Below are 22,024 nucleotides of genomic sequence, written 5' to 3' on the forward strand. Positions count from 1 at the left end.
TGTTAAGTAATGAGAACCTGTCTCCTTCTAAAAATAAAATACTTTCCCTTTTACTTCTGCAGTAAGGCAGTTTTTCCTGTTTGTTATCATCTTATCTGAAGGAGGTTGGTCACCTCCACAAATCATTTTGTTCCAAGTGTCAAGAAAATAATTGCTGGCAATGGCCTGATTCTTCTCTCTGCTACTGAGATTGACTTTTTTGGGTGCTGCGTGATGTAAAATGGCATAGTTGGAATTATGGTGTGCAAGAAGTTGTAGGAAGAAAAAAGTTTTTACATGACTGAATCTGTTAAAGATATGGTGCACGTGTGTAATAAATATATAAAAACGTATTCTCCTTGTTTAAAAACATCGAGATTTCTAATTTTCATCCTCTACACAGATGCTGTATTTTTAAAAAGAACAAAATAAAAGGGACATGTGGCAGTGTTCTGAGATTCTTTAGAGAGCCACGCCCACCCTGTCTGAGGACTGTACAGTGCTGCTATTTATGCTTATGCAAAAAAGATGCTGTTCTGTAATAAAAACACAGGCAACCTGCTTTTCTTCAGAGCTATTTAGAGCTTTAAAACAATGCTGGGGATCCATTAATCTGAGTGGTTTCCTAACCAAGATCTTAATGTAAATTTCTATAAATAATATAATGGCAACTGCATTCTTTTGAAAACAAAATTCAAAGAGGTACTGTTTGAAAAGTGAATACTTGCTTGGGGCAGTTATATTTAGGGCTCTAATGGAAGTGTACAAGTTATGCTTTTTATACAAACTATAAATGGCTGCAACCAAGAGACTTTGAAATGCATTTGGCATTTATACAATGTAAGATACAGGACAGAGCCTTGTCGTGGAAATGTTTCCCCCCCTTTTTTTTCCTGTGGGCTTTAAAAATGTTGCCAAATTCTTACCCTGTTGTTACCCCAAGGGATACTTTCAAAAATAGGTTTTGTATCTACCCTTGTTTGTAGTTGGTGTTGAGCCATGGAAAACTGCAAATATGGTGATAATGGATGGGCAATAAAGAAGGATACAAGCATCAAAATAGAGAGTAAAACAGGTACTAGAAGCGGGAGCAAGTGGGATACAGCATTGAAGAAAGCCAGGCATGAATGTAGATGGTAGGAGCTGGTTCTTTAGTACTACAGACAACGTGTGAAACAGTCTTGCAGATAGGGAACAAAATTCAGCAGCCAGTAAATAATTGGACTTCCTCAACTGCACTTCTGCTGTTGCTCTTTAGTGTTAAATTTCTGATCAAACAGAAAAAAGCAATCTTAGTAAATAAGCCCTGTCAAATGGCACATATCAAATGCAAAAATTGTTATATTTGTGGTGGAGATCTGTGTTTACACTTGTCCTAAAAACTTATTCTGACCAAAGCTAACGTTGGGCAAAAATGGTTAAAAAATTGGGATAAAAATGACAAAATGTCTCATGCAAGCTAGTGCTGGCATGACCACTAATTTGTTGTAGCTGTGCTGATGACAGCATTGGAGGTGAGGTATGAAATGTGTGCTTTCCTGCCTACTTTGTTGCAAACTATCTAGGATGCCCACCCTAAATTTAGTGTTGTCTGCTCAGTGAGTCAAACCCTGAATCGTTATCAACTACAAACATAGCGTGTATATGAGCATCTTAGCAGGACTCCAGGCCTGTGTCCTCTGGAGACCAGATGTTATGGTCTTAGGACTGGGCTGTATTCCGCTTAGATAAAATGTCAATGTAGAACTGAGTGACAGGAGCCTGTTTCAACCTGGCAAAAATCAAAACTGCTTAGATGTGCATTAGAGGGCCTCTGTTGCTGACAGCTGATGGAGGCAACCCTTGACTCATGTAAGAAGTCCTGTCCTTTAGAGCAGTAGTTTGCTTACTGTTGGGTTTTTATTTCCTCACAGCTTCTTTAAAATGCATGTTGAATAAGTGGCTCTGATATTTTAAGTCATTGAGTCATATAATTGCAGTCTGGATGTTTATTAGTAAGTAACCACAGTACCTAGACTTTTATTTTAGTGACATGTTTGCTACAGCTAGGAGGATCTAATGGAGGTAGATTTTTATCAGGACGTTGTCTTATTTGTACAGGGAAGTTTATGGGCAGGGGCCATGTAGAGTCATACTTTCAGAAGATGACCCTGAAATAGCTGTGTGATGCCATATGGGTTGGTGGAGCACAGGGCTCCCCTGTCACCACCCTGCCTCAGGAGGCCTGCCTGAGTCCATGCAATGTGCCCTGCTTACACAGCACAGGGCTTCATTCCTTTCCTAGGGCAGTGACACTTACACTCTGCTCTGGAGAAAACATCCTCCTACTCCAGAGGGAGTGTTTGGTGCTAGTAGTAGACTGGAGGGGTTATTCTGGAGGACTGTCCTGGTCAGATTCTCTATCTAGATATTCCCTGAGAAAAGGAACTGAGAGTGACAGAGGATATAATTTTACTATCTTCCTTGTATTTGGCAAGCATACAGATCATGGGATGTATAAATAGAAGAATTGAAGGCAAATAAAGAGGGGTCATTATGGCATGTACAAAGAGCTTAGTCAGACCACATCTGGAGAACTGGGCATGATTCAAAGACCATATTTCAGGAAGGACAGTGAACAATAAGGAATGGTTTAGAAGGGAGTATTGTAAGAGGATATTGGGGCACGAGCTAGTGCCTGCAGTCTTATTAGGCATAAGCTACACTCCTGGTTAATCCAAGTGAAACTGTTTTTATGACAGAAGGAACTAAATTTGAGTAAATTTGAGACATCTAAGGAATTTCAAGGCAATTGAGGAAGTGATAGTAAACTCTTCTTAATGATCCCCATGGTAATGACGCTGAAGGATTCAGTGTTTGAGGAGGTACCACTGTGCATATAAATATTTATATGTTTTTTATCTTTTTTACCTTTCATATTCATACATCATTTTTTGCCATGTTTGTCAGAATAACTGTCCCACCACTGTATTCACCAGAATCTCTGTTAGGTTAAAATCCATTTTGCCTTTCTTAACCCTATCATCTGGATAAAGCTTTTCTTGTATCAGAAGCCCCACTGATGTGGTATTACACATTTGCCATAATACTGTGGTCTTTCGTCTCAGTAGCTGTTGTGTCTCAGAGCGCTGTGGGATTGTTGAAGGTAAAAAGGGTTACGTAAATGAAAGACGTACTGTTGCTAGGGGACAAAAAAAAAAAGGTCCTATTGACACATACAGGAAATGGGGACACTGCTGTTAAGTAGCATAAAGGAATAAAATCAGAAAGAACTGAAACAATGAAGTTGTTCTGTCAGAGTACCCTTAACAGGAATAAAGTGATATCCCTATTTTACAGAAAGGTGAACTAGGACACTGAGTAAATTCATTGGTTGGACTTACCAGTTAATGGTAAGTCTTCCCTGCCTGTTGGACTGTGCTAATTTTTTGACAAAGAATTCTGGTTTTGTATTTCCTCTTCTGCTCAGTGTTGGCCAGTTTCATGCAGGAAAGTTCTAATGCCAAACAGTTTCTGAACTGGGTGATTTGGACTTTTTGCAAAGACCTGGTTCTGATACATGGGCTTCAAAAGTTGCTTCTCCTCCTTTTGTCCCTGTTTCCCCACTGAAGAAATGGAAATGAGGATAATCACCAGCTCATAAAACCACTGATACCTTTTATCTTGCAAAGTATGCTGCTGCTGCTAACGATAAAAAATTGTAATGTTTTTTGGCAGTCATTTAAATATAAACCCAGGACATACTCCCTTGAGCTCATGTTCAATTAAGCACTTGAGTCCAAGCCAGGCTAGCGGTTGTCCGGAAGACCACAGGGATATGGAAGTGGGATTAATGATTCAATAAGTACCGACTCAGTACTAAATCCAGGCCTTTCTCCTACATTTATATTCATTTGCAGTCCTGTCTGTCACAGATGAATACAAATGTAGTTGCTCTTCCAGATACTTCCTACCTTCTTCACTCCAAAGTCCTTCCCAATTCCATCATTTTCCTAGCAAAAATGAGGCAAGGATGCATCATGTTCAAAGGTGTGGTTATAAATACATAGTTATGTAGGAGAAAGGAAACATTTAAAGATTTGTAGTAACTAATAATAGTCTTCTACTGTTTCCCTGGTGGTGCCTACTGAGCAGTTATTCCCTAGCTCTTTGTAGTACTGGGAACTCCACTGCTCTGACCTGCTTTTGAAACGTGACGTACTACAGTGACCTAGACTCCAGTAAAGGAGTAGTGGTTTGTGAGGGTACTTTAAAATTGTTTTGGGCTGTTTTGATACTTCAGTCAAGTAGTGCCTGCTGGCACTGAGGAACAGCAAGGATCAGAGCATATACTTTGAGACAGTGCATCTCTGGTAACAGTCCTGAAGTCCAGCCAAACAGTGGGCATACTCGTGTTTCAAGCCCAACGGCTGTGTGAGGGTGTGGTACAAGTTTCTGCGTGTGTTCCTGCCCAGTACCTAAGCTTTTGTTTTCACCTCTTACTGCTTGCTGCCAGCTGGGCTCTTGCTGTGTATCTGAGCATATGAGGCAGCTGGGTCAGTCTTGTTCCATGACTTGGCATGCCATGGTGCACCTGAAAGTCCTGGTCCTCGCAGATGGCGTCACAACAGTAAACTGATAATAAAGTCTAGTCATGTTTGTGAATAAGGATGTGGAAAAATTGATTTGACGTTGTCCTTACAGGCAGTTAGACCAAGACCAGGGAGCTTATGTTAAGGGCTGTGTGAGTGAATCACTTGGATCCATCCAGAACCATGTAATTAGGACAGCAGCTCTTCAGTGGGGTGATTCTGCTCTTCAGTTGCAGAATATTTAAAGATCTTTCTATGTTCTGAAGCTTTCTTGTCTTTTGCTTTTTCTCCTGTTTTCAATTCAGTATTGCCATTTAATGTGTACGCAGATACAAGCAACTGTGTTTGATTTTTTTGTACTGCTGACAGAGACAAACTGAAAGGGTTTCCTGCCTGCTTCATAGCAGCGTACTATTTTCCTATATGTTAGCAATTATATGTATTATATGTATTGTTTCCTGATCACAAGTCATTCTCACAATCTGTAGCATGACTGTGCTTGATTATATAGCCTGATGTATTTAGATTTCAGAATGATATATCAGGAACACTTTGATTGCCTGTTATTTCAAGTTTTTTGTTTGTTTCTTTAGTTTCTGTCAGAATAAGCCTGTCTTATTTCATAAAGTAAGAGGGTTGATTTGTAGCAGTGTGTGATAGTAGTTTGGCAAGGAGAAAACAGAGTAGTAGGAGTTGGCATTAATTCTAGGTGGTACTGTGTGCTCTAGGTCTGTACTGAGTTGATTGGCAAGAGGAAACTGCATGGCATTGTGTTGCTCGGTAGAATGAGAAACAAAAAAACGAAGAAAGCCTTGAATGCTCCTTGCCATGAAGAATGATAGGACTTTGTGCAAGGTGACAGCCATCCTGATGTCACAGCCAAATTCCAATGTGGGAACTGCAATTGCAATTGGGTGAGATTTTTACCGGGTGCATTGAAATGAGTGGGATTTGGCTGTTCACTTCAGTGTAGTCAGGTCATTACTGTCTGTCTTCAAAATTCCAAATCACAGCTCAGCTCATTGGGGGGCAGCTATCATTCTCACCTCTGGGAACATTTCTTAGAGAATTCATCACAAGCCAAATGCTGCAGAAATATGTTAATGCTGAAAACCAAGGCCATATTTTTTCCTTATGTTTAAGTTCCTAAGACACTTCTGTGGCACAGCAGTTCTACTCATATTCACGGCAGTTCTGACTTCATGTATGTGACTTTTTGCATCAGGAGCATATAGAAACAATCTGTAAGGTTTAAAGAGAAACCCAAATGTTCCAATGGCTTTCATTTCTAATTGTTTTTGTCAAATAGAAATGTCTCTCCTGTTCTAGTTTGTATTGTGGCAGCGTCCAGTAAAGATCCCCACTGTTAGATGCAATGCACATACAATTCACAAAGAGAATGCTTTCCCATAGAACTCACTTCTGTTCTGGACAAAGGGAAAAATCAATGCACATTGTATTGTCTCATAGACCCTATTATGTTTGTCATAGGGGGAAAAAATGTGTACTTTTCTGGCTTGGTGGTTTGCAGCGTAAGCCCCGTCCTAATTATATTTCTGATTCTTTGCCTAAACTGTCATGAATACAGCCAGCTCCTGAGATCTTAAGTTGTGCATTTCTGAAATAATGGAGTTAGTACCCTGGGCAGTTTCCATGAGGAATCCCAGACAGCAGAATTGGAGTGCTTTCCAGACAAGCCCCATTGGCCCTTTGCCACTTGTGAGCGGCCCCATCTTAACCTCCAGACATCTTGTAAGTCCTCAAACAGCTGATGTGTTAATCTTTAGGAAGTTATGTCCCAGCACAAAAGATTTAGATTAAAGTAGAGAAAGCACAGAGGAAATGATTACAACAAGGTAAAAATGGTGGGTAGTCCTTTTTCATGAAGGTAATGTGCAAGCAGCCTAAAGTGTGAAGATAACATGGGTACTTTAAAAGTTAATTGAAATAAGGTTTTTAAACATTCAGATTTTAAAGGCAAAAGTCTTTGCATTTCCTTGTATTTTGATATCAAAAGAGCAGAATTTGGTGCCAGCCTCTCAGTTAACAGCACTGGGCTTGACTCAGGGCATCTTACCAAAGATTCCTTGCTTGAGGGTTGGACCAATTGCCCAAGTCAAGGAAACTAAGCAACACTGCATGAGCTGTCACATTACAGCCAAAGCTCTCAGCAGAGCTGCTGCACCTCTTAAAGTAGAAAGATGTCCAAGGGTGTGAACAGACTTTTTCCCTGGACCTTGTTCAGACTTTGGAAACATTTTCAGTTGCTGTTTAAAATGCATCAGATTACAGACAACAATTTCAAAATTTGTGGGCAAGCAGAATAATTTCAGTTTAAAGAACTGTTTAACTGGAATTTCACCCAGTTGTGAAGCCTTTTAAGATCACTGGCAGCAAATGCCCAGGTTTCATATATTAACTGAGTTAGGATAAATATGCCTTTATTTCCAGCTGCTATTTCAAAGGCTATGGAAATATCAGAAGCAAATTGTTAGCCAGCTGTGCCTTAATCACAGCGCTACAAACGTGCTTTCAATTGGGCTGCTACAGGGTGTTGCCTCACACCATCCTGGAGAGGTGACTTCTTAACTCATTGTACTCTTTAGGCTTGATTTAACCCATGCTGAAATTAATACCTCTCACTAACTTTGTTTGGGCTTAGATCCTTATTTAAAATCTTGAGTAATTAAAAATTGTGACCAGAATGCCAAGATACAGCCAGAGATATGAACAAAGCACAACACAGCCCACATCAGATAATCTAAGAAGGGAGGTGTACGTGCCTGAGTGGCTCATTCCTGCACGGTAATGAGGTGCTGTTCCACACTGTTGCTTTGTGGGAAAAAACATTCTTGAACTTCAGGATGTAAATCAGCAGTTTTGCCATGATTTCAAACATAAAGAGTGTTTAGATATTAATTGATGTATTTCAGTTATAGTTTTACTTATTTAATTAGCCATGATTGAAATCAGTGTTGCCACAAATATTAGAAAAAAAAAAAGAATAAAATACAGGAATGTGAATGTTAGGTGTAAATAGAAACTGCCTCTACCTCCTTCATATGCTTTATCTACAAACTTTTTGTTTGAGTGAGAGGAGAGCTGATCCTACCATTTGGGGTACAAGAAGACATTGCAATGCACTTGTTTCTATTATCAAATAGTCTTTAATAAAAAAAAACAAAAGAAGATGTGTTCCTAATTATCATACCAGTAGTCCAAGCTTGTCTGCAGATGTTCTTGTGCCTGAATTCGTGATCTACAGAATGGCTGTGATGCTTTTCCAACTCTGCAGTTAGTGGAAATATATGGAAAGAGAAATCCTCATCAGCACAGTGCAAGTTGAGGGCCAGAAAGCTCTTCAGTAGTAATTGTGGATTAAGTTTCTGCTTTGCTGCCTGCCCAGTGTCTGCTCTCAGTCCCTCTCAAATGCAGCACTGAGATGTAATTTCCATTTCCTGGGCTTGCTCAGGACCTAACAAAACCTGCCAGACTGGGTGAGCCTTTGGGAAGCCTTCTGTTAGGAGGGCCTGATTCATCCTCTACCATCATCCTATGAAAATCCCAGGTGACATCACAGGGCCAGAGGCTTAGTAACTTCCTTACTTCTCCTTGGTACACTGAGGATATTTCTCAGCTGTAACACAGCAGGTGAGAACATAAATCTTGCCCACAACTGTCTTGTATGAGCAATTTTTCCAAAAGTAAATAAATCATTTCTGTTTCCTCTTACCCACAGCACCTGGTGAACAAATAACCAAACAACTGAGAAGGTGTAGTTTCACATTTGGGCCAATCTAAATCATTCTGCAAATCTTTACATTTATTTTAGAAAACAGAACCAACTGAAACTGGCTGGCAAAGGAAATAAGCACAGTTTTGTTATTAATATATATTTGTTTTTTATGCCCTGAGTGGTTTAATAAAGTAACTGCCAGTTTCTGTTTTCACCCCTGTAGAATTATATGCCTCTATTTAAAACTTTTGACAAATCAGTCTATTTTTGTTCTCCTTCTGACATAAATCCAATCCATATGTCTTAAAACATCCTTTCATAGCTCTAACGTGGAAAAGGAAGTGGCTTAGGCTCTGTATAGGAGGCTACAGTGTAGTTAGTAAGCTCTTCTGGTCTGAATGCATCACTTCTGCTTGCTCTTAAAGCCTTGACTTCCTAATTATTCAGGTTACAAGGGCATTGGCAGAGTTTTCCCCATTAACTAACAGTGATGCACAGTGAAGAAACACAACGGGATAAATCATTCCCTTATCCTCAGATTGTCCAGGAAGTTTTTGATGCAGACCTTGGCTTTACCACCAAGCAGGATGTGAAGAGGATGTGAAAAGAGTAGGAGAGATCAATTCAGCATACAGTTTCAAAAGAAAACTTCAAGACAAAGAAACAAAGGTCTTGCCCAGTATACTGCAGTTCAGCTGGCAAGGGCTTTGTTTGACAAGCACAGCACCTACGTGACAGGAGGTCACTGCAATATGAGCAAACTGTCTCCACGTCTAAGGCTCAACTGGGGTCAGAAGGTGAGATGGGAAGGAAACGTGGACTGAAACTGAAATATATTGGTATGGCTGTGCGTGGATCAAAGTTGAAAAAGTGAAAATATGGGATGCAGCAGGGTAAGAGTACTGGTGGAAGTTGGCTATAAGCCCCCTTGCCTAAAATCACAGAAAAATTAGGCCGATATACTACTACTGGAATTGTGGATGGATTCATAATTAGCAATATGGCTGCAACTGAACATGCTTCATTACAAGAACACTAGCTGAGTTGACTGCAAAAAGCTTTTGCTGTGCTGTGGATGCAGAGTCACACTGGGTGTCATTGGATTGCACTGCAGGGTGCCTCCAGAGGAAGTGGGTCCCCTCTGCCATGCTGCCATGGTCATATATTCCTGCTCCCTTTCTCCCATCAGATGTAGAGGTCACAGTCCCCCTTTCTCTGTGCCACACAGAGCAGTCGTGTGGCCACAGGGCAAAACAATTCAACTCACTAATTTGAAGAAAAGCCAATCAACTAATGGGCTTTTGGGAGGAAAGCAGAGGAGGCAGGATATTCTGGGGATCCGTGTGGGCACTGATCTGCAATGTGGCTGCAGATTTGCCATGCTTGATTGAAGATATAGGAGAAAAAGAGTGACTGAGGGAAGGAAAATGACTGCCCCAATTAGGGACAACTTGCTAATTAACGTGAAACTGTCTCATAGTTGTTAATTATCCTGTCATTGCTACCTTTCCCAGCCTGTTCATCTAAATAATCCCTGATTTATCAACAATTCAAATGAGTTGTAAGGGCAGATGTGGTCCAGGTAGGATGAGGTTCCAGTGACAACTTTGCAAAATTGTTTGTAAAGCTTTAGTTCCATTCAGTTGCTTTGCATCAACTGTCATGTATGCAAGAAGATAATGGAAGGAGTGTGTGTGCACTGAAGGCATGTGTGCAATTTAACTACTTTCCTAATCTCTCTCTCTCTCTCTAATATGGGGGTCATTTATAGAGAATATAGTCAACCTCAAAACTTGTGGGTGTAGTTTGGCAAAGCCAAAGGTTCACACTTACAGAAACCACAATCTACATATTTGAAACTGCATGCAGGTTCAAAGAGCTGGCATAGCCCATGGCTTTATTTTTAGAGTTACAGAGATTACAGCTACCATTTACCCCAGATGGACTTGAGGTTATCTTCTACACCTTTTAAAATTAGGCCCTTAAATCTTAGTAGTCTGCATGCAACTGTTCAAAGGCAACCTATATGTGCACAGCTGAGTTTTTGTATAAACAATATGAGGGACTTCACTGAAGCTTTTCATGTAGCTTTATCTCAGCTGCAGTTTCTAGTTTTTACAAGCAATGGAAACATTCAGCCTTGCTCCCTAGATCGCAGTTTTGCTGTGTCATCCACTTCAGTGGTCTTTATAGCACTATTGGATTTTATTTAAACTGTTCTAAAGACCTCAAGTCCTCTGACTGAAAAAGGTGAAAACATTTTTGAGCTCTGCATCACTAATGTCAGTACGGAGACTTGCTTTCCTGCTCCCAGAAGTTCACTTGTAACAGCTCTGTTTCTTGCTCTCTTCCCTAGGTGTGCTGTCTCTGCCTGCTTACTTTAGCCCATACAACGACGGCTCTGTGTGCAGCGATGGACGGGCTGATGCTTACGCCCAGCTGGAACTCCGAACTTTAGAGCAGTCTCTGCTGGCAACTTGTGTTGGAAGCATCTCTGAATTGAGTAAGTTTCAGTTGTAACTGTGTGTGTGTTCCTTTCCATGAAGCAGGAGAGCTGGTCCCTCTGCTTTTGAGGTCAGTGGGAGTGCTGCCACTGTTGACAGTGTGAGGAGTATTTGGCCAACGTTGTGTAAGGTTTAATTGTTTTGTGGTGTGGTTTATTAAAATCAGGTTGTTTCATTAGACTTCTTTATATTTAGTTCACCTCGGAGATGCATAAGATGTGATTTTTTTTCAGCTTTTTGATAGTTAGTGGAGCTAATGCCATTAGAAGATGGATGCTTTTGCCTGGATACCTCTAGAGGCTTTCTTGTACTTCTTTGGAACATAGTGGCACCTCCCCCAGATGGTTAGAAAGGTTTTCTTTTTTTTTTCTTTTTTTTCTTTTTTTTCTTTTTTTATTGTTTGTATGGTGGAAATGTCAAGAGTGCAGGTTATTCAAGGAGAAACTTTTTGGTTAATTAAAAAACAAAAACAATAAAAAAAAAAGCTGAGAGCACTTTAGTGACAAAAACTTTTTCAAAACTTTTTTTTTAATGCTAACCAAATGAAATGTTCCATTTCTAGACTACTCATAAAGCCCTTTTAAAGTAAACAAAAATGATTTGTGTTTTCCTAGTCTACCTCTCTCTTGAAACGTTTCTGCTGGCATCGTTTTCTTAGTTTCTACCATGTGAATGCTAATGAATGTCAGGGGCCAGTGAGGAGTTTGTGGGTTTCACCGTTTATTTTGCAACCTGCCTTAATTTGAGGTTTTCAAATTCCTTTAACACACCTCTATTTATCCTGAAATACAAGAGAACATTTGTAGCATGGGTCTATGATTGAATACAGCTTCCTCTCTCTCTTCCCCTAGCCCTGCTTTGGCCAACTTGGTCGTTACACCTAGTGAATGGATCTCCTGACACAGTTGCCTGCCCTTTTATTATTATTATTTTTTAATGTTGCTGAACATTGCCAAAAAAATAAAGAGGGTGAGTGTGCAAAGGAGAAGGAACTTTATTCTGTGCTGAAAATTTGAATTCCGAATGCATTTCTTCTATAATGCACAAGTTTCTGTGTTAGTACCAATGCTAGAGGACTCACGATGTTCTTGTAAAATGGTCAGAGTGCAAAGAGTCAGGAGCTACTGATGTGGAAAGGCAGAGATGTTAGAAGGTTTTGGCATTCTGAAATGGGTCCTTAAGCTTGAATGTACTGTGCAACAAACAAGTGACATAACGCTACGCTGAGAGTGGAGATCTTTTGGTATTGCATTGATCTACCAACACTGTATAGACATATAGAACCGTTGTGGGGGTTTCCCCCTCACCTGTGCAATGCCAGAACTTTATGGGTTCAGCTGGAGGTTGTTTGGCAAATTCAGGGACTTGCTGTGATATAAAAGAACAGACAACTTCCTAAGAATTTTGGAGAGTGGTGAGGATATTTCATATTTTACATGCTGAAAATATTTCATATTTTACAGTTGAAGGCATTTTCTCAGGATCTGGCTTTGAGATGGAGAGACTATTTCAGTTCCATCCTTTCCCAGTATTGTAACTGTAGGGCACAATGGAGTTGTGTTTCCTGTGAGAGTTGTAGGGGACTGTAAAGCAACAGAGGATTCTCCCAAGGAAAAAAATAGATTCTAGCTATGTATAGTAATCATTCAGACCAGTGTAATGGTAGTCACACTACTCAAAGATGTAGTGTTTGAGGCCTTTATTGCAAAGCTCATGTAGTTTGTAACATGCCACAATAAAAAGAGAGTAAACAGGGTGTGCCCAAAGCAAGCACGTTACACAAATGTCAGCTTTATGTGACTAAAGAGTTTCTGCATAGCTGCTGTCCTGGTGTCTCTGCTCTGTGAACTTTTTTATAAATCTGCAGCCTTTAAGTCTTTTCCTAGAAACTGTGTAATGCAGGTTGTCTTCTTTGAGCAGAGCTTGAAGATTGTCTTCTTCCAGCCACTCTGAAAGCTTCTGGATTGCACTTCTTACAAGGCTCAGGGGAAATTCATGGTACAGCTTATAACAGTCAACATGATGAAGTTTGTTTTCTTAATAGGGGAGTCAGGTCTTATTGTTCAGGAGAGAGCTGCAGGTGGAGAGAGGAAGAGAGAATCAGACTCCTAAAAGAATGGATTTCTCTATTGATCATATTTGTCACAAGTGCCTGAACCTCAGAGCTCAGTTGAAGGAAATGGGAATAATCTCCTAACATAAAATAGTGATTGTGGAGATTAGGAAAAATGTATTTGTATTGGTAATACTGTTTTTGCCATGTGTAAGCTATGCTCCCAACTCAGGCAATAATCATTTTACAAAGATATAAATGGTTTTTGTAGGCAGGCAAGAAACTTTTTTACATGGTGGGGAAAAGGAGAAAAACATAAAAACAGGATGGAAAAATCACTGTAAGGCTATTGTTCTGAATGTATGGTGTCTGAGAGGAATTTCATTTTCTATTTTCTAACTCATAACTCTGTTTGAAAGAAAGCTAAATTCCTCTTAGAACAAACTGGAAGAAGTGGTGCCTTGGGGGCAGTTTTTAGCTTAGTGAAATAAATATTTGTACGCAAAGGGCATTTCTCTTAGCAGTGAGAGATTCAATTCAGCTGAAAGATTGTACTAAAAGAGGACTGTGGATGAATAATAGATACTTCTGCATTCTTTCTGTTTTTGCAGGTGACTTGGTATCACGGGCAATGCACCACATGCAGTGCTTGAACACCATTCGCCCAGGCATGAGCCCTGTTCGGCAAACCCGGCAGCAGCAACCCATCTCCTGGTCCCCTGATGCTCTCCACACCCTCTATTACTTCCTACGCTGTCCTCAAATGGAGTCTATGGAGAATCCCAACCTCGATCCTCCAAGAATGACCCTGAACAATGAACGGTATGTGAGCTGGTGAACTGTTAGTAGTCGGGGAGTTAGGCTAAGGAGGTCTCCTTTTGTTGAGTAACTGTGTGTGCCTGAGCAACCCTGGCAGTTTTGCAGGATGCTACCTATCAGGCATCAGTTATTCCTGCAGTCAGGCCAGATTATGCTGTCAGCCTTGCCAAGTTTACTAAGCCTTGGAATTGGAACTGGAAAGTGAGCTGTTTTTTCATGCAGTCTTTCCAAGCGAGGCATATGCTGAATGCTGCCAACAAGGCTCGTCTGGACACACTGCCAAAAGTACATGTGGTTGCCTAAAGCAGTAAAGACCTTACCAAAGAAAATTTTACCTTCTGAATAGCACCAATTAACAATTGTCATCGTTCTCAGGAAAAGGAATGTCATTTGCTGAGCTGAATTTCAAAAGGATTTATGACTGACCTTACTTAGAGATTACTTCAGTTGATGCTGTGTGTCCAGTATAGGAAGAAGCATATATAGTAAGCCAGCAACTGAACAGAAAATGCAGTAGGTTGCCATGCCTTCTGCCAGCATCATACCTGACTCTGAAAGTAGGCTTATTATTAGAGTGGGTCCAAAATTTTCCAGTGGGATGTTTTTTTCTGGTAGAAACCTCCCCAGTTTCCTTCCTGCATGGCTCCTTGGCAGACTGCCTGACAGGCAAGTGGCAGCTCAGAGCCTAGGAGTCCTCAGAGCCCTCACCACAAGTTCTTTGTCAGGTCAGGCAGATCCTGTTCTTGTGCTCGTCAGCTCAAAGGCAGACAGGTAGCTGGTTAACTTGCAGTTGTTTCCTGCACAGACACCTAGATATTTCAAGGCATAAGTTTCCCCAGTTTGAAATGCATATTGGACTACGTATTTATTTCAGAAATGTTACTTAAATGGAATTTTTTGGTTTCCAATGAACAGTAGCCAATACTTAGCTGCTTTACCATTTGGATTTCTTTTAGCCTGCTGGACGTTGGGGAAAGCAGGGTGTTTGTTGGATGGGTGAGCTGGTAGAGGAGAACATCTCTGCAGATTTGTGAATAATGTTTCTTTGTACTTTAGGCTTAACTGACAGCCCCTGCTTCTAAAGTTGATTTGAAATCATGGTAATTTGTCTGGTTTTTAATTATTATTTTTAATTTTTATTGAACCATTTCATTACTGCACTGTCTTCAGTCAGTATGTTTCTGATGCTGCAGGTCAGTCCTGGCTCCTAGTTAGGCCTGTACCAAGCCTTCCTCCTATATAGCTGCATTCCTCATCAGTGGAGCTGTGGTTGGTGGCTTCAGGGTCAGAGCTTGGTTGCTTAGGAGTGAGATGATTTCCTGAGAATAGCAGTAGACTGAACTGTCTTTTTTTAAGGCTCTGAATTTACAGACTGGGTGCAGAAAAACCTGTTGGACAAAAGGCAGCTTCTATAACTGCAGTCTCAGTAAGTTACTTAAGTTAAGGAAGACTTAAAAAGAGATAAAGAGAAAAGTACAAATCTGTCCTTGCTTAGTTGCCTATTCTGACAAAGTGATTTACGTGTTACTGGTCTGTGCAGCTACCTCCACTGTTTACTTGCTTTGATTTTCCTTTGGTTGCTAAACTATCTTTCTGTACTTTATCACAGCTTGTACTGGACCAACTTCTTTGAGGTCTCATCTGGGAGCTCAGCTGTTTTTCAAACTAAAAAAGGTTTCTCTTTCTGTGTGATCGTTCTCCAGAAGAGAATGCACTCTCAAAAGGATCTGTGGGCATAACTGTAGCATGAGAGAGGGAACTGATTTCATGTGTGAAAACCAAGAAGAGTTAAATAAATTTAAATAAAATAGATACAGGAAGATGTCTGGCTGCACAATGCAGAGCCCCTTGGTAGCTCTGTTTTTTGGGGGGTTTACTGATCTTAGTCAAATGCTCTCCCTAGTTCTAAATGGTTTATTTTGTATTTCATGTTAGCACACTGTGCAGAAAATGAGCTTTCATGGGGCCACATTCCGCCAGGTTGTAGCAGTAGTTTTCACAGTTTTACAGCTGAATCTGACAAGCACCTCATAGCAGAAATGTAGATTAAGCTTTCTATTTTGTGTTATGTTCTTTTCAATACTCTCATAATGATGGTACTGCAGCTGTTTATTTTGTATGCTGGTAATAAACCAGTTAAATCAGTTAAATATTTTCTCCAACAGCTCCCAAATGTTTCTCTTTGCATGGTTTACTGGAGTATTTTTTGAAATTGAGGCTGCAACTCTTATTCTATTTTTAAATCTTCACTAGATCCTGTAACAGCTGCTGTCAGGGAAATTTCTGCAACTTTTTTTCTGACCAGTACTTAGCTGTAAAGGAAATTAAAGGGAATATATTAAAATGGAGCAAAAACTGGCATTAGGGAAGAAAAACAGAATTGGAGGCCTATCGGGTTAAACAATTGGCTGCAAGAAGTTTGTTAAACCTGAGAATGAAATTAATACCGCCCAGTATGTCAGAAAAGAACTTCCAGTCTTAACTTTCACGTGCTCCAGGGTGTATTTGTATGTGTCTGAATGTATTGACTTCTGTGGGTATCTAGTATAGCCAGTGGTACAAATTTTGCTGGCAGCACTTTATACAGGAGTTAGTGTACTCATTCCTAGCTTAAGAGGAAAGATAGTTGAGGCTGCATGTAAGATGCCTGACTTATGGCTTAATAGATGAGAGCACCGATTCACCTAATGTGGGTTGGCAAAGCTGTGCAGCCCAGTTCTTTTATTCTTTATTAAGCTGTGCTACATCAGCTGCAGACTCTGCAAACTCTTTTGTGCGTTTATGTTCCCTCTCTGGAATATTCTTGTGACGTACGTTGCAATCCTAGTTTGTTTTCTACTGAAAAACATCTCGGTCACAAACAAGGGCCAATAATGCTGACCTACTCTGTATTTGCTTGTGCTTCAGTTCACAGCTTGCTGTATAAATATCATTGTTGATTAGTAATCTGATTTTTAGCAAAGAGTGGGACAGCTCTTAGAGCTACAGACTTGGTAAAACCTCATCTTTATCTTGGAAAGATCTGTGAGCCATATAGATTCAGTAGGACCTGCAGTTTTGTGGTACATCTATGGTTGTGACAGCCTACCATCCATTTTGCTTTATTGTTGTCTGTGAGCTTTCTGTGTGTCACACTGTGACAATGTGATTCAAAGTGCTATAAAAATTATAACGCAGTGAGGTCGGGAAGGTTTTTACTGTGCTTCCCTGTGACATGAAAGCAAACGTAGATTACAAGTTCTGAAACTGTGCACAGTGGAGGCTGTCATGCCTGGGCTGCCATACAGAGCTTTTAAAAGCCAGGCCAAACTTCTGAATGTATCCTGCAGCAAATTGTACAAGGTATGAAAACATACTTGCAGTCAGGTTTGTGAGGCACCCCAGTGAATAGATGCAACTTAAACCGATGTGTTCCTTATCTGTGCTAAATACTTTGTCAGCTGAAGTACTGAGAACAGTAAACTATCTGGTCCTGATACCTTACCTCCAGGTGAAGGCACTAAAGTTGAAGGAGAAGAATAAGCAAAATTAGACAAGAAGCACCAGGATATCCTTAGCAAAAGGTTTGAAACATTTCTCAGTTAATACAGCTGCTTGCTCTATGACCACATTGAAACCCCCAAACTGACTGTGTTTGCTGCATGGGCAGTGAACTATCTGCTGTTTGGTGTCAAATAAGCTACCCAAGGAAGCATTTTGCAAGTAGAGCACCACTTGTACAATATGTTGGCAAATGAATTAGACCCTAAGGTTGAGATCAAGATGCTTTATTCACTAACCCAACTGCCTGAAGGCTAAGAACTTGTCTGTGCCATTAGAGTACATCTGTCTTTCCTGTTGCAAAAAGTCTCTCTGCTGAGCAGTACTTTATTTATTTATTTTTAGTTTCTCAAGAATGTTAGTGTATATTGTGTAAGAGATCAGGTATTGTGCTTCTAGGCCATGGAGAGGTAGCAGCTGTGTGGCATTCCCTCTCTCTCTCTGCTCTGTTTCTGCTCTGCTTTTCCCCCGCTGCTTATGTCAAGCTTGCTGAGCTTGGGAGTGCTCTGTAGTGTGAGATCATGTCCCAGAGCAGCAGAGCATGTTTGCTGGCGTTCTTTTTAGGATACTATGACTTGAGAAGGGCCATCCAAAGGTAAACTTAAGATTTTTTTTCCCCCTCTTCTTCATTTTTTCCCCAAGTGGAATATAAAGCTTTTGTCTTACTTTTAACAGTGTGCCCAGACAAGATTAGTCTCTGATTGATACTTATCTCATGGAGTATTTGCTCCCTGTAGAGCACAAATTGAGGTCAGTATTCTGGTCTCATTTTACAGCTGGATGGACTAGTCTACCTAAGATTAATTGACAGCTAGGGCAGTGGAGCAGACTTAAAGCCTGAAATAGAAGCCATTGACTGCCTTCATCTTATCTGTTTGGATGCAGGATCCCAGAAGTACAGATTACTGTGTGTGTATAGCATTTATTGTAGGAAAGTTAGTATAACTCAAAACAAAGAAAAGGATAAAAAATAAAAAAAAATTTGGATCCTGCTTCCTATTTGTGTAGCTGATAGTCTGTCTTATAAGTCATTTTTCTATAGCTGATATATATAGCTGTAGAAGGTTCTAAAAGTAACAGTAGGCTTGTCCATCAGTACTCGTGCATCCAGACACATCAGCTGGAGGAGGTCCATAGGAGAGCCACAAAGGTCATCAGAAGGCTGGAGCACCTCCTTTATGAGGACAGGCTGAGAGAGCTGGAGCTCTTCAGCCTGGAGAAGAAGGCTCTGGGGGGACCTTATAGTGGCCATCCAGTACCTGAAGGGGGCCTACAGGAAAGCTGGGGAGGGACTTTTTATAAGTGCAGGTTGAGGGGAAATTATTTTAATCTGGAAGAGGATGGATTTAGACTAGATATTAGGAAGGAATTTTTATAGATATACTTTATCAATGAGATTGTGGATGCTCCTTCCCTTGGAAGCATTCAAGACCTGGCTAGATGGGGCTGAGCAGCCTGGTCAGAGGGAGGTGTCCCTGCCTATAGCTGGGGGGGGGGCAACGGAAGGGGAAGTTAGGACTAATCTAGATGATGTTAAAAATCACTTCCAACCCAAAACCATTCCATGATTCTATGGCCAGATCTTTCTGAGGTCTCTGAATTGTTGACATGCCAAATTTTATGTCTGAATTTGTTGGTGCATTATTTTAATCTAAAAGTCAGTGAATATTAAACCATCTACATCAGCAGAAGCATACACAAGGTACCCATCTGACTGTCAGTGAAAATCTAGCAAAACGCTAGTAAAATTCCAGGGCCAACGTAGAATTCATCAACTGCCAGCAGTAAAATCAAAGGCTTACTGATTTCGTGGAAATTCAGATGGATTCATTGTGGACATTGCAGGAAGCCAGCTGCAATCACGGACAGTCTGCATACTGTATCTTTTAGGAAAGATCAAGCAGGAGAAATGGGCTAATGCCTACTCTCCTGTGTTCTGTTAGCAGGGAGTAAGAAGGAGCTGAGCAATCTATTTGTGTTCTGTGGAGTATTTCCAGAAATGCCTTCTCTAAAACATTATTTATTGGGAGGGGATCTGATGCTGCCAGGAGAATGACTGTAGTTCTTTCATGCTATTTTTGAGTACTATTTGCTCAAAGGCTATATTCTTCCAATATTTGACCTACTGATTTAAATAAAAACATTTGATATTTGTCTTGTGGCATACAGTCCAAATTTACCCTGGCTAGCATGGAGACCAGAGATAGGTCTACATTAAGAGTTCCTGATAACGTGTCACAATCCTGTCCAAGCATCCTTGAAATTAATCGAGTTTGTGCCTCAGCCTGCTGTGTTTTCAGATTACAGTACTCATACCCAAACTGAATAGTGTGGAGCAGTGGCCTTATTTATCCTATTTCATTTTTCTTACTTTGTAAAATTCAGTCTGTCTTCAGATACATCAGAGACGTGCCACTGACTTTTACTGAGAAAAAAAACCTTTGAGTAGCTTGTGTCTGTGCTTTTCTAGAGCATTCCTTTCAAATATATTCTTGTTTAGTTTCCTTATCAGGAGTCTTGCAGTGTTTGATGATGATGATGATGATTATTATTATTATTAATCTTGTGCTATGGCTATTGGTAAATCCTCTGTGACTACCTGATGAAGATGACCTCCTCTTGTCATTTTGTACGAAATTCTCAATTTGAAAACAACATCATTTTGATCTTAGTATCTTTATTCTTGATGGTGCACCATTAGAAATAATTAGAGCCATTAGTTGTCTCTCTCACAATTAGCTGTTTTCTTCCCCTCTGCTAGAAAAACACTGAATATTAATTTTGCAGTGGCTTGAGACAGGAGTGATTTAATCACTGTAAAATTTGATCCATGTGATCATCAGTTCACATTATAGAGCATACTAGCGACCCAATTGTAAATGCAAATTGTATCCAGAAAGTCTTGCTTGTTATTGCATGGCCATCCAAGTAGCAGAAAAAGAAGGAAAATCAGGAATAAACTGCAGAGCCTGCTGGGGTGACCTGTGGTTGCTTAAAATGCATCATAGACATCACTGCGAAGTATCACTGCTTTCAGAACTAGTTAAGAACAAATCTTTTCTCCAGATGGATGTTTCCAGACTCTCAGTGATCTGTCATGAGGCTTTTTTCCCCTCTACTCCTTTAAAGTGCAGGTTTATGGAATTTTATTAAGTGGAATAGCTACATCATTGTCTGTCTTTTAGATTTATCTGTGACCTAGCCTGTCCTGATTTAAATTTTATATATTTATGTCTGAATTCTTTTCTTTTACAGCCATATCCTATTGTTACCATGATTGAGGAAGAGAACTTGATATACCTATTTCAATGAGCTGTGTTTTTTAAAAAGCCTGCAGTAAATTAAGTTTGGAGTTCTATTGTCTGAGAGACCTCAGAATCTTTCTGCTCTTTCTACAGCTGCCTCACTAAATGCATGACAGACTTCTGCAATTCTTATGTGTGGCATCTGATAAATGATGCTTCGTTTTGTTTTCAAGTCCAGTATCATCCATTTAGGCTGGGGGCAGCATCCTGCTTTCCATTGTACTACATTGGGTCCTCATCTCAGGGTCAGTCATGGCTACAAACTGTTAGCTGTGCAGAACTGCGTGGATATGCCTTGTCAGCGTTACTGTCTGTAGTTTACTTTGTCATAGCGATTTTTCAGAAACAGAGGTCAACTATTTTTCTTTTTTTTTTTCTTTTTTTTTTCCCCGGGCCCAGAAAGCTGTTGGATTTTGTTTTGTTCTGTTTTTTCTCTTTAAAACAAAAACAAACAAACAGAAACTTGTTATTGATGAAAGACTTAGTTTAGTAGGTTTGGTAGAAGAATAAGAAGTTTATAAATGTGTAAGGTCAGTTTCCTTCACCATTACTGAGGAAAGACTCTGTTAGCATGTACTCTAGCCTGTATGAAGCACAGGCCAGCTAGTGTTGGATTCAGTTGTGATTGTGAGATATTTGTTCACAAGGAAGATAGAGTGAATGGCCATATTTTGGAGGCTAATAATCTACAGTCAATGTGCATCTATTGACTAAACTTAACTGTATATCAGTAGTGCTGTTTCTGACATTAGACAGGATTATGTATTGTATTAAACCCACACTAAATAGTTGCACGATATATTTTGACATTTTCCACAGTTTTGGGAGTTGAAAATGTAACTACTGACTTAAGAGAGTCAGATCTCATGCAGATTCTACATACAAGCTCCTGATATCCTAACAGAAAGACTGAAGAGAGATTCGGGATTAAGTCCTGGGTCATCATGTCTGTCCATCTGTCTTCCTTTCCATCTTCCTTTCCTTCCCTTTTTGAATAGTTCATTTCTTCATGTTCAAAGGCTGTAATATTGAAAAGTGAGGGGCGACCTTGCCAGTAGTGAGGGGAATTACTTGCAAACCCTGAGGATCAAATTAATCCAAGTGTAACTGCTGGAACTGGCAACACGGTCTACTCTGAATTAGATTCTTCTTCTGTCTTTTATGTTGTCTGTATAAACAAACACTGCTCAGTTTTTTTGTAACTCTGCCTCGCACCTGGAGCAGACTAGCCTTTCTCCCATATTGCTGGCTGTAAGCAGTTTGTAACATTAACTAGAGTGTTTCCAAAGTAGCCTGTATCTTCTGATCTTCTGTATTGGAATAGGGGTGTGATGCAAACATAGGTTATTTAAATTCTCTGCAGAATTGCAGGGACAAGAATCTCCCTGGAATACCAAATCAAACAGCGCAGAACTGACTTCATTGAGAGCGAAGGGACTGCCTCCCTATGCCAGCCTTGGCACACAGGGAAGCATTACAGATGAACAAGAACTTTCAGAGTGAATCAAACGTTTGGC

At 40.2% G+C, this 22,024-nt stretch overlaps 1 protein-coding gene across 2 annotated transcripts in view; it reads left to right on the top strand.

The window, feature by feature from the left end:
• Nucleotides 1-22,024, top strand: part of ABTB2 (ankyrin repeat and BTB domain containing 2) — a 125,776-nt gene that overhangs the window by 72,109 nt on the left and 31,643 nt on the right. For both annotated transcript variants that reach the window (XM_065754979.1, XM_065754978.1), the window contains exons 2-3: nucleotides 10,643-10,789; nucleotides 13,455-13,665. In XM_065754979.1, coding sequence (XP_065611051.1) covers nucleotides 10,643-10,789; nucleotides 13,455-13,665 — 358 coding nt within the window. The remainder of the gene's footprint in view (nucleotides 1-10,642; nucleotides 10,790-13,454; nucleotides 13,666-22,024) is intronic.

Source organism: Cyrtonyx montezumae, unplaced genomic scaffold (assembly GCF_038088225.1).
Source record: "Cyrtonyx montezumae isolate F1298 unplaced genomic scaffold, pur_monq_1.0 scaffold_10, whole genome shotgun sequence".
Classification (NCBI taxonomy): Eukaryota; Metazoa; Chordata; class Aves; order Galliformes; family Odontophoridae; genus Cyrtonyx; species Cyrtonyx montezumae.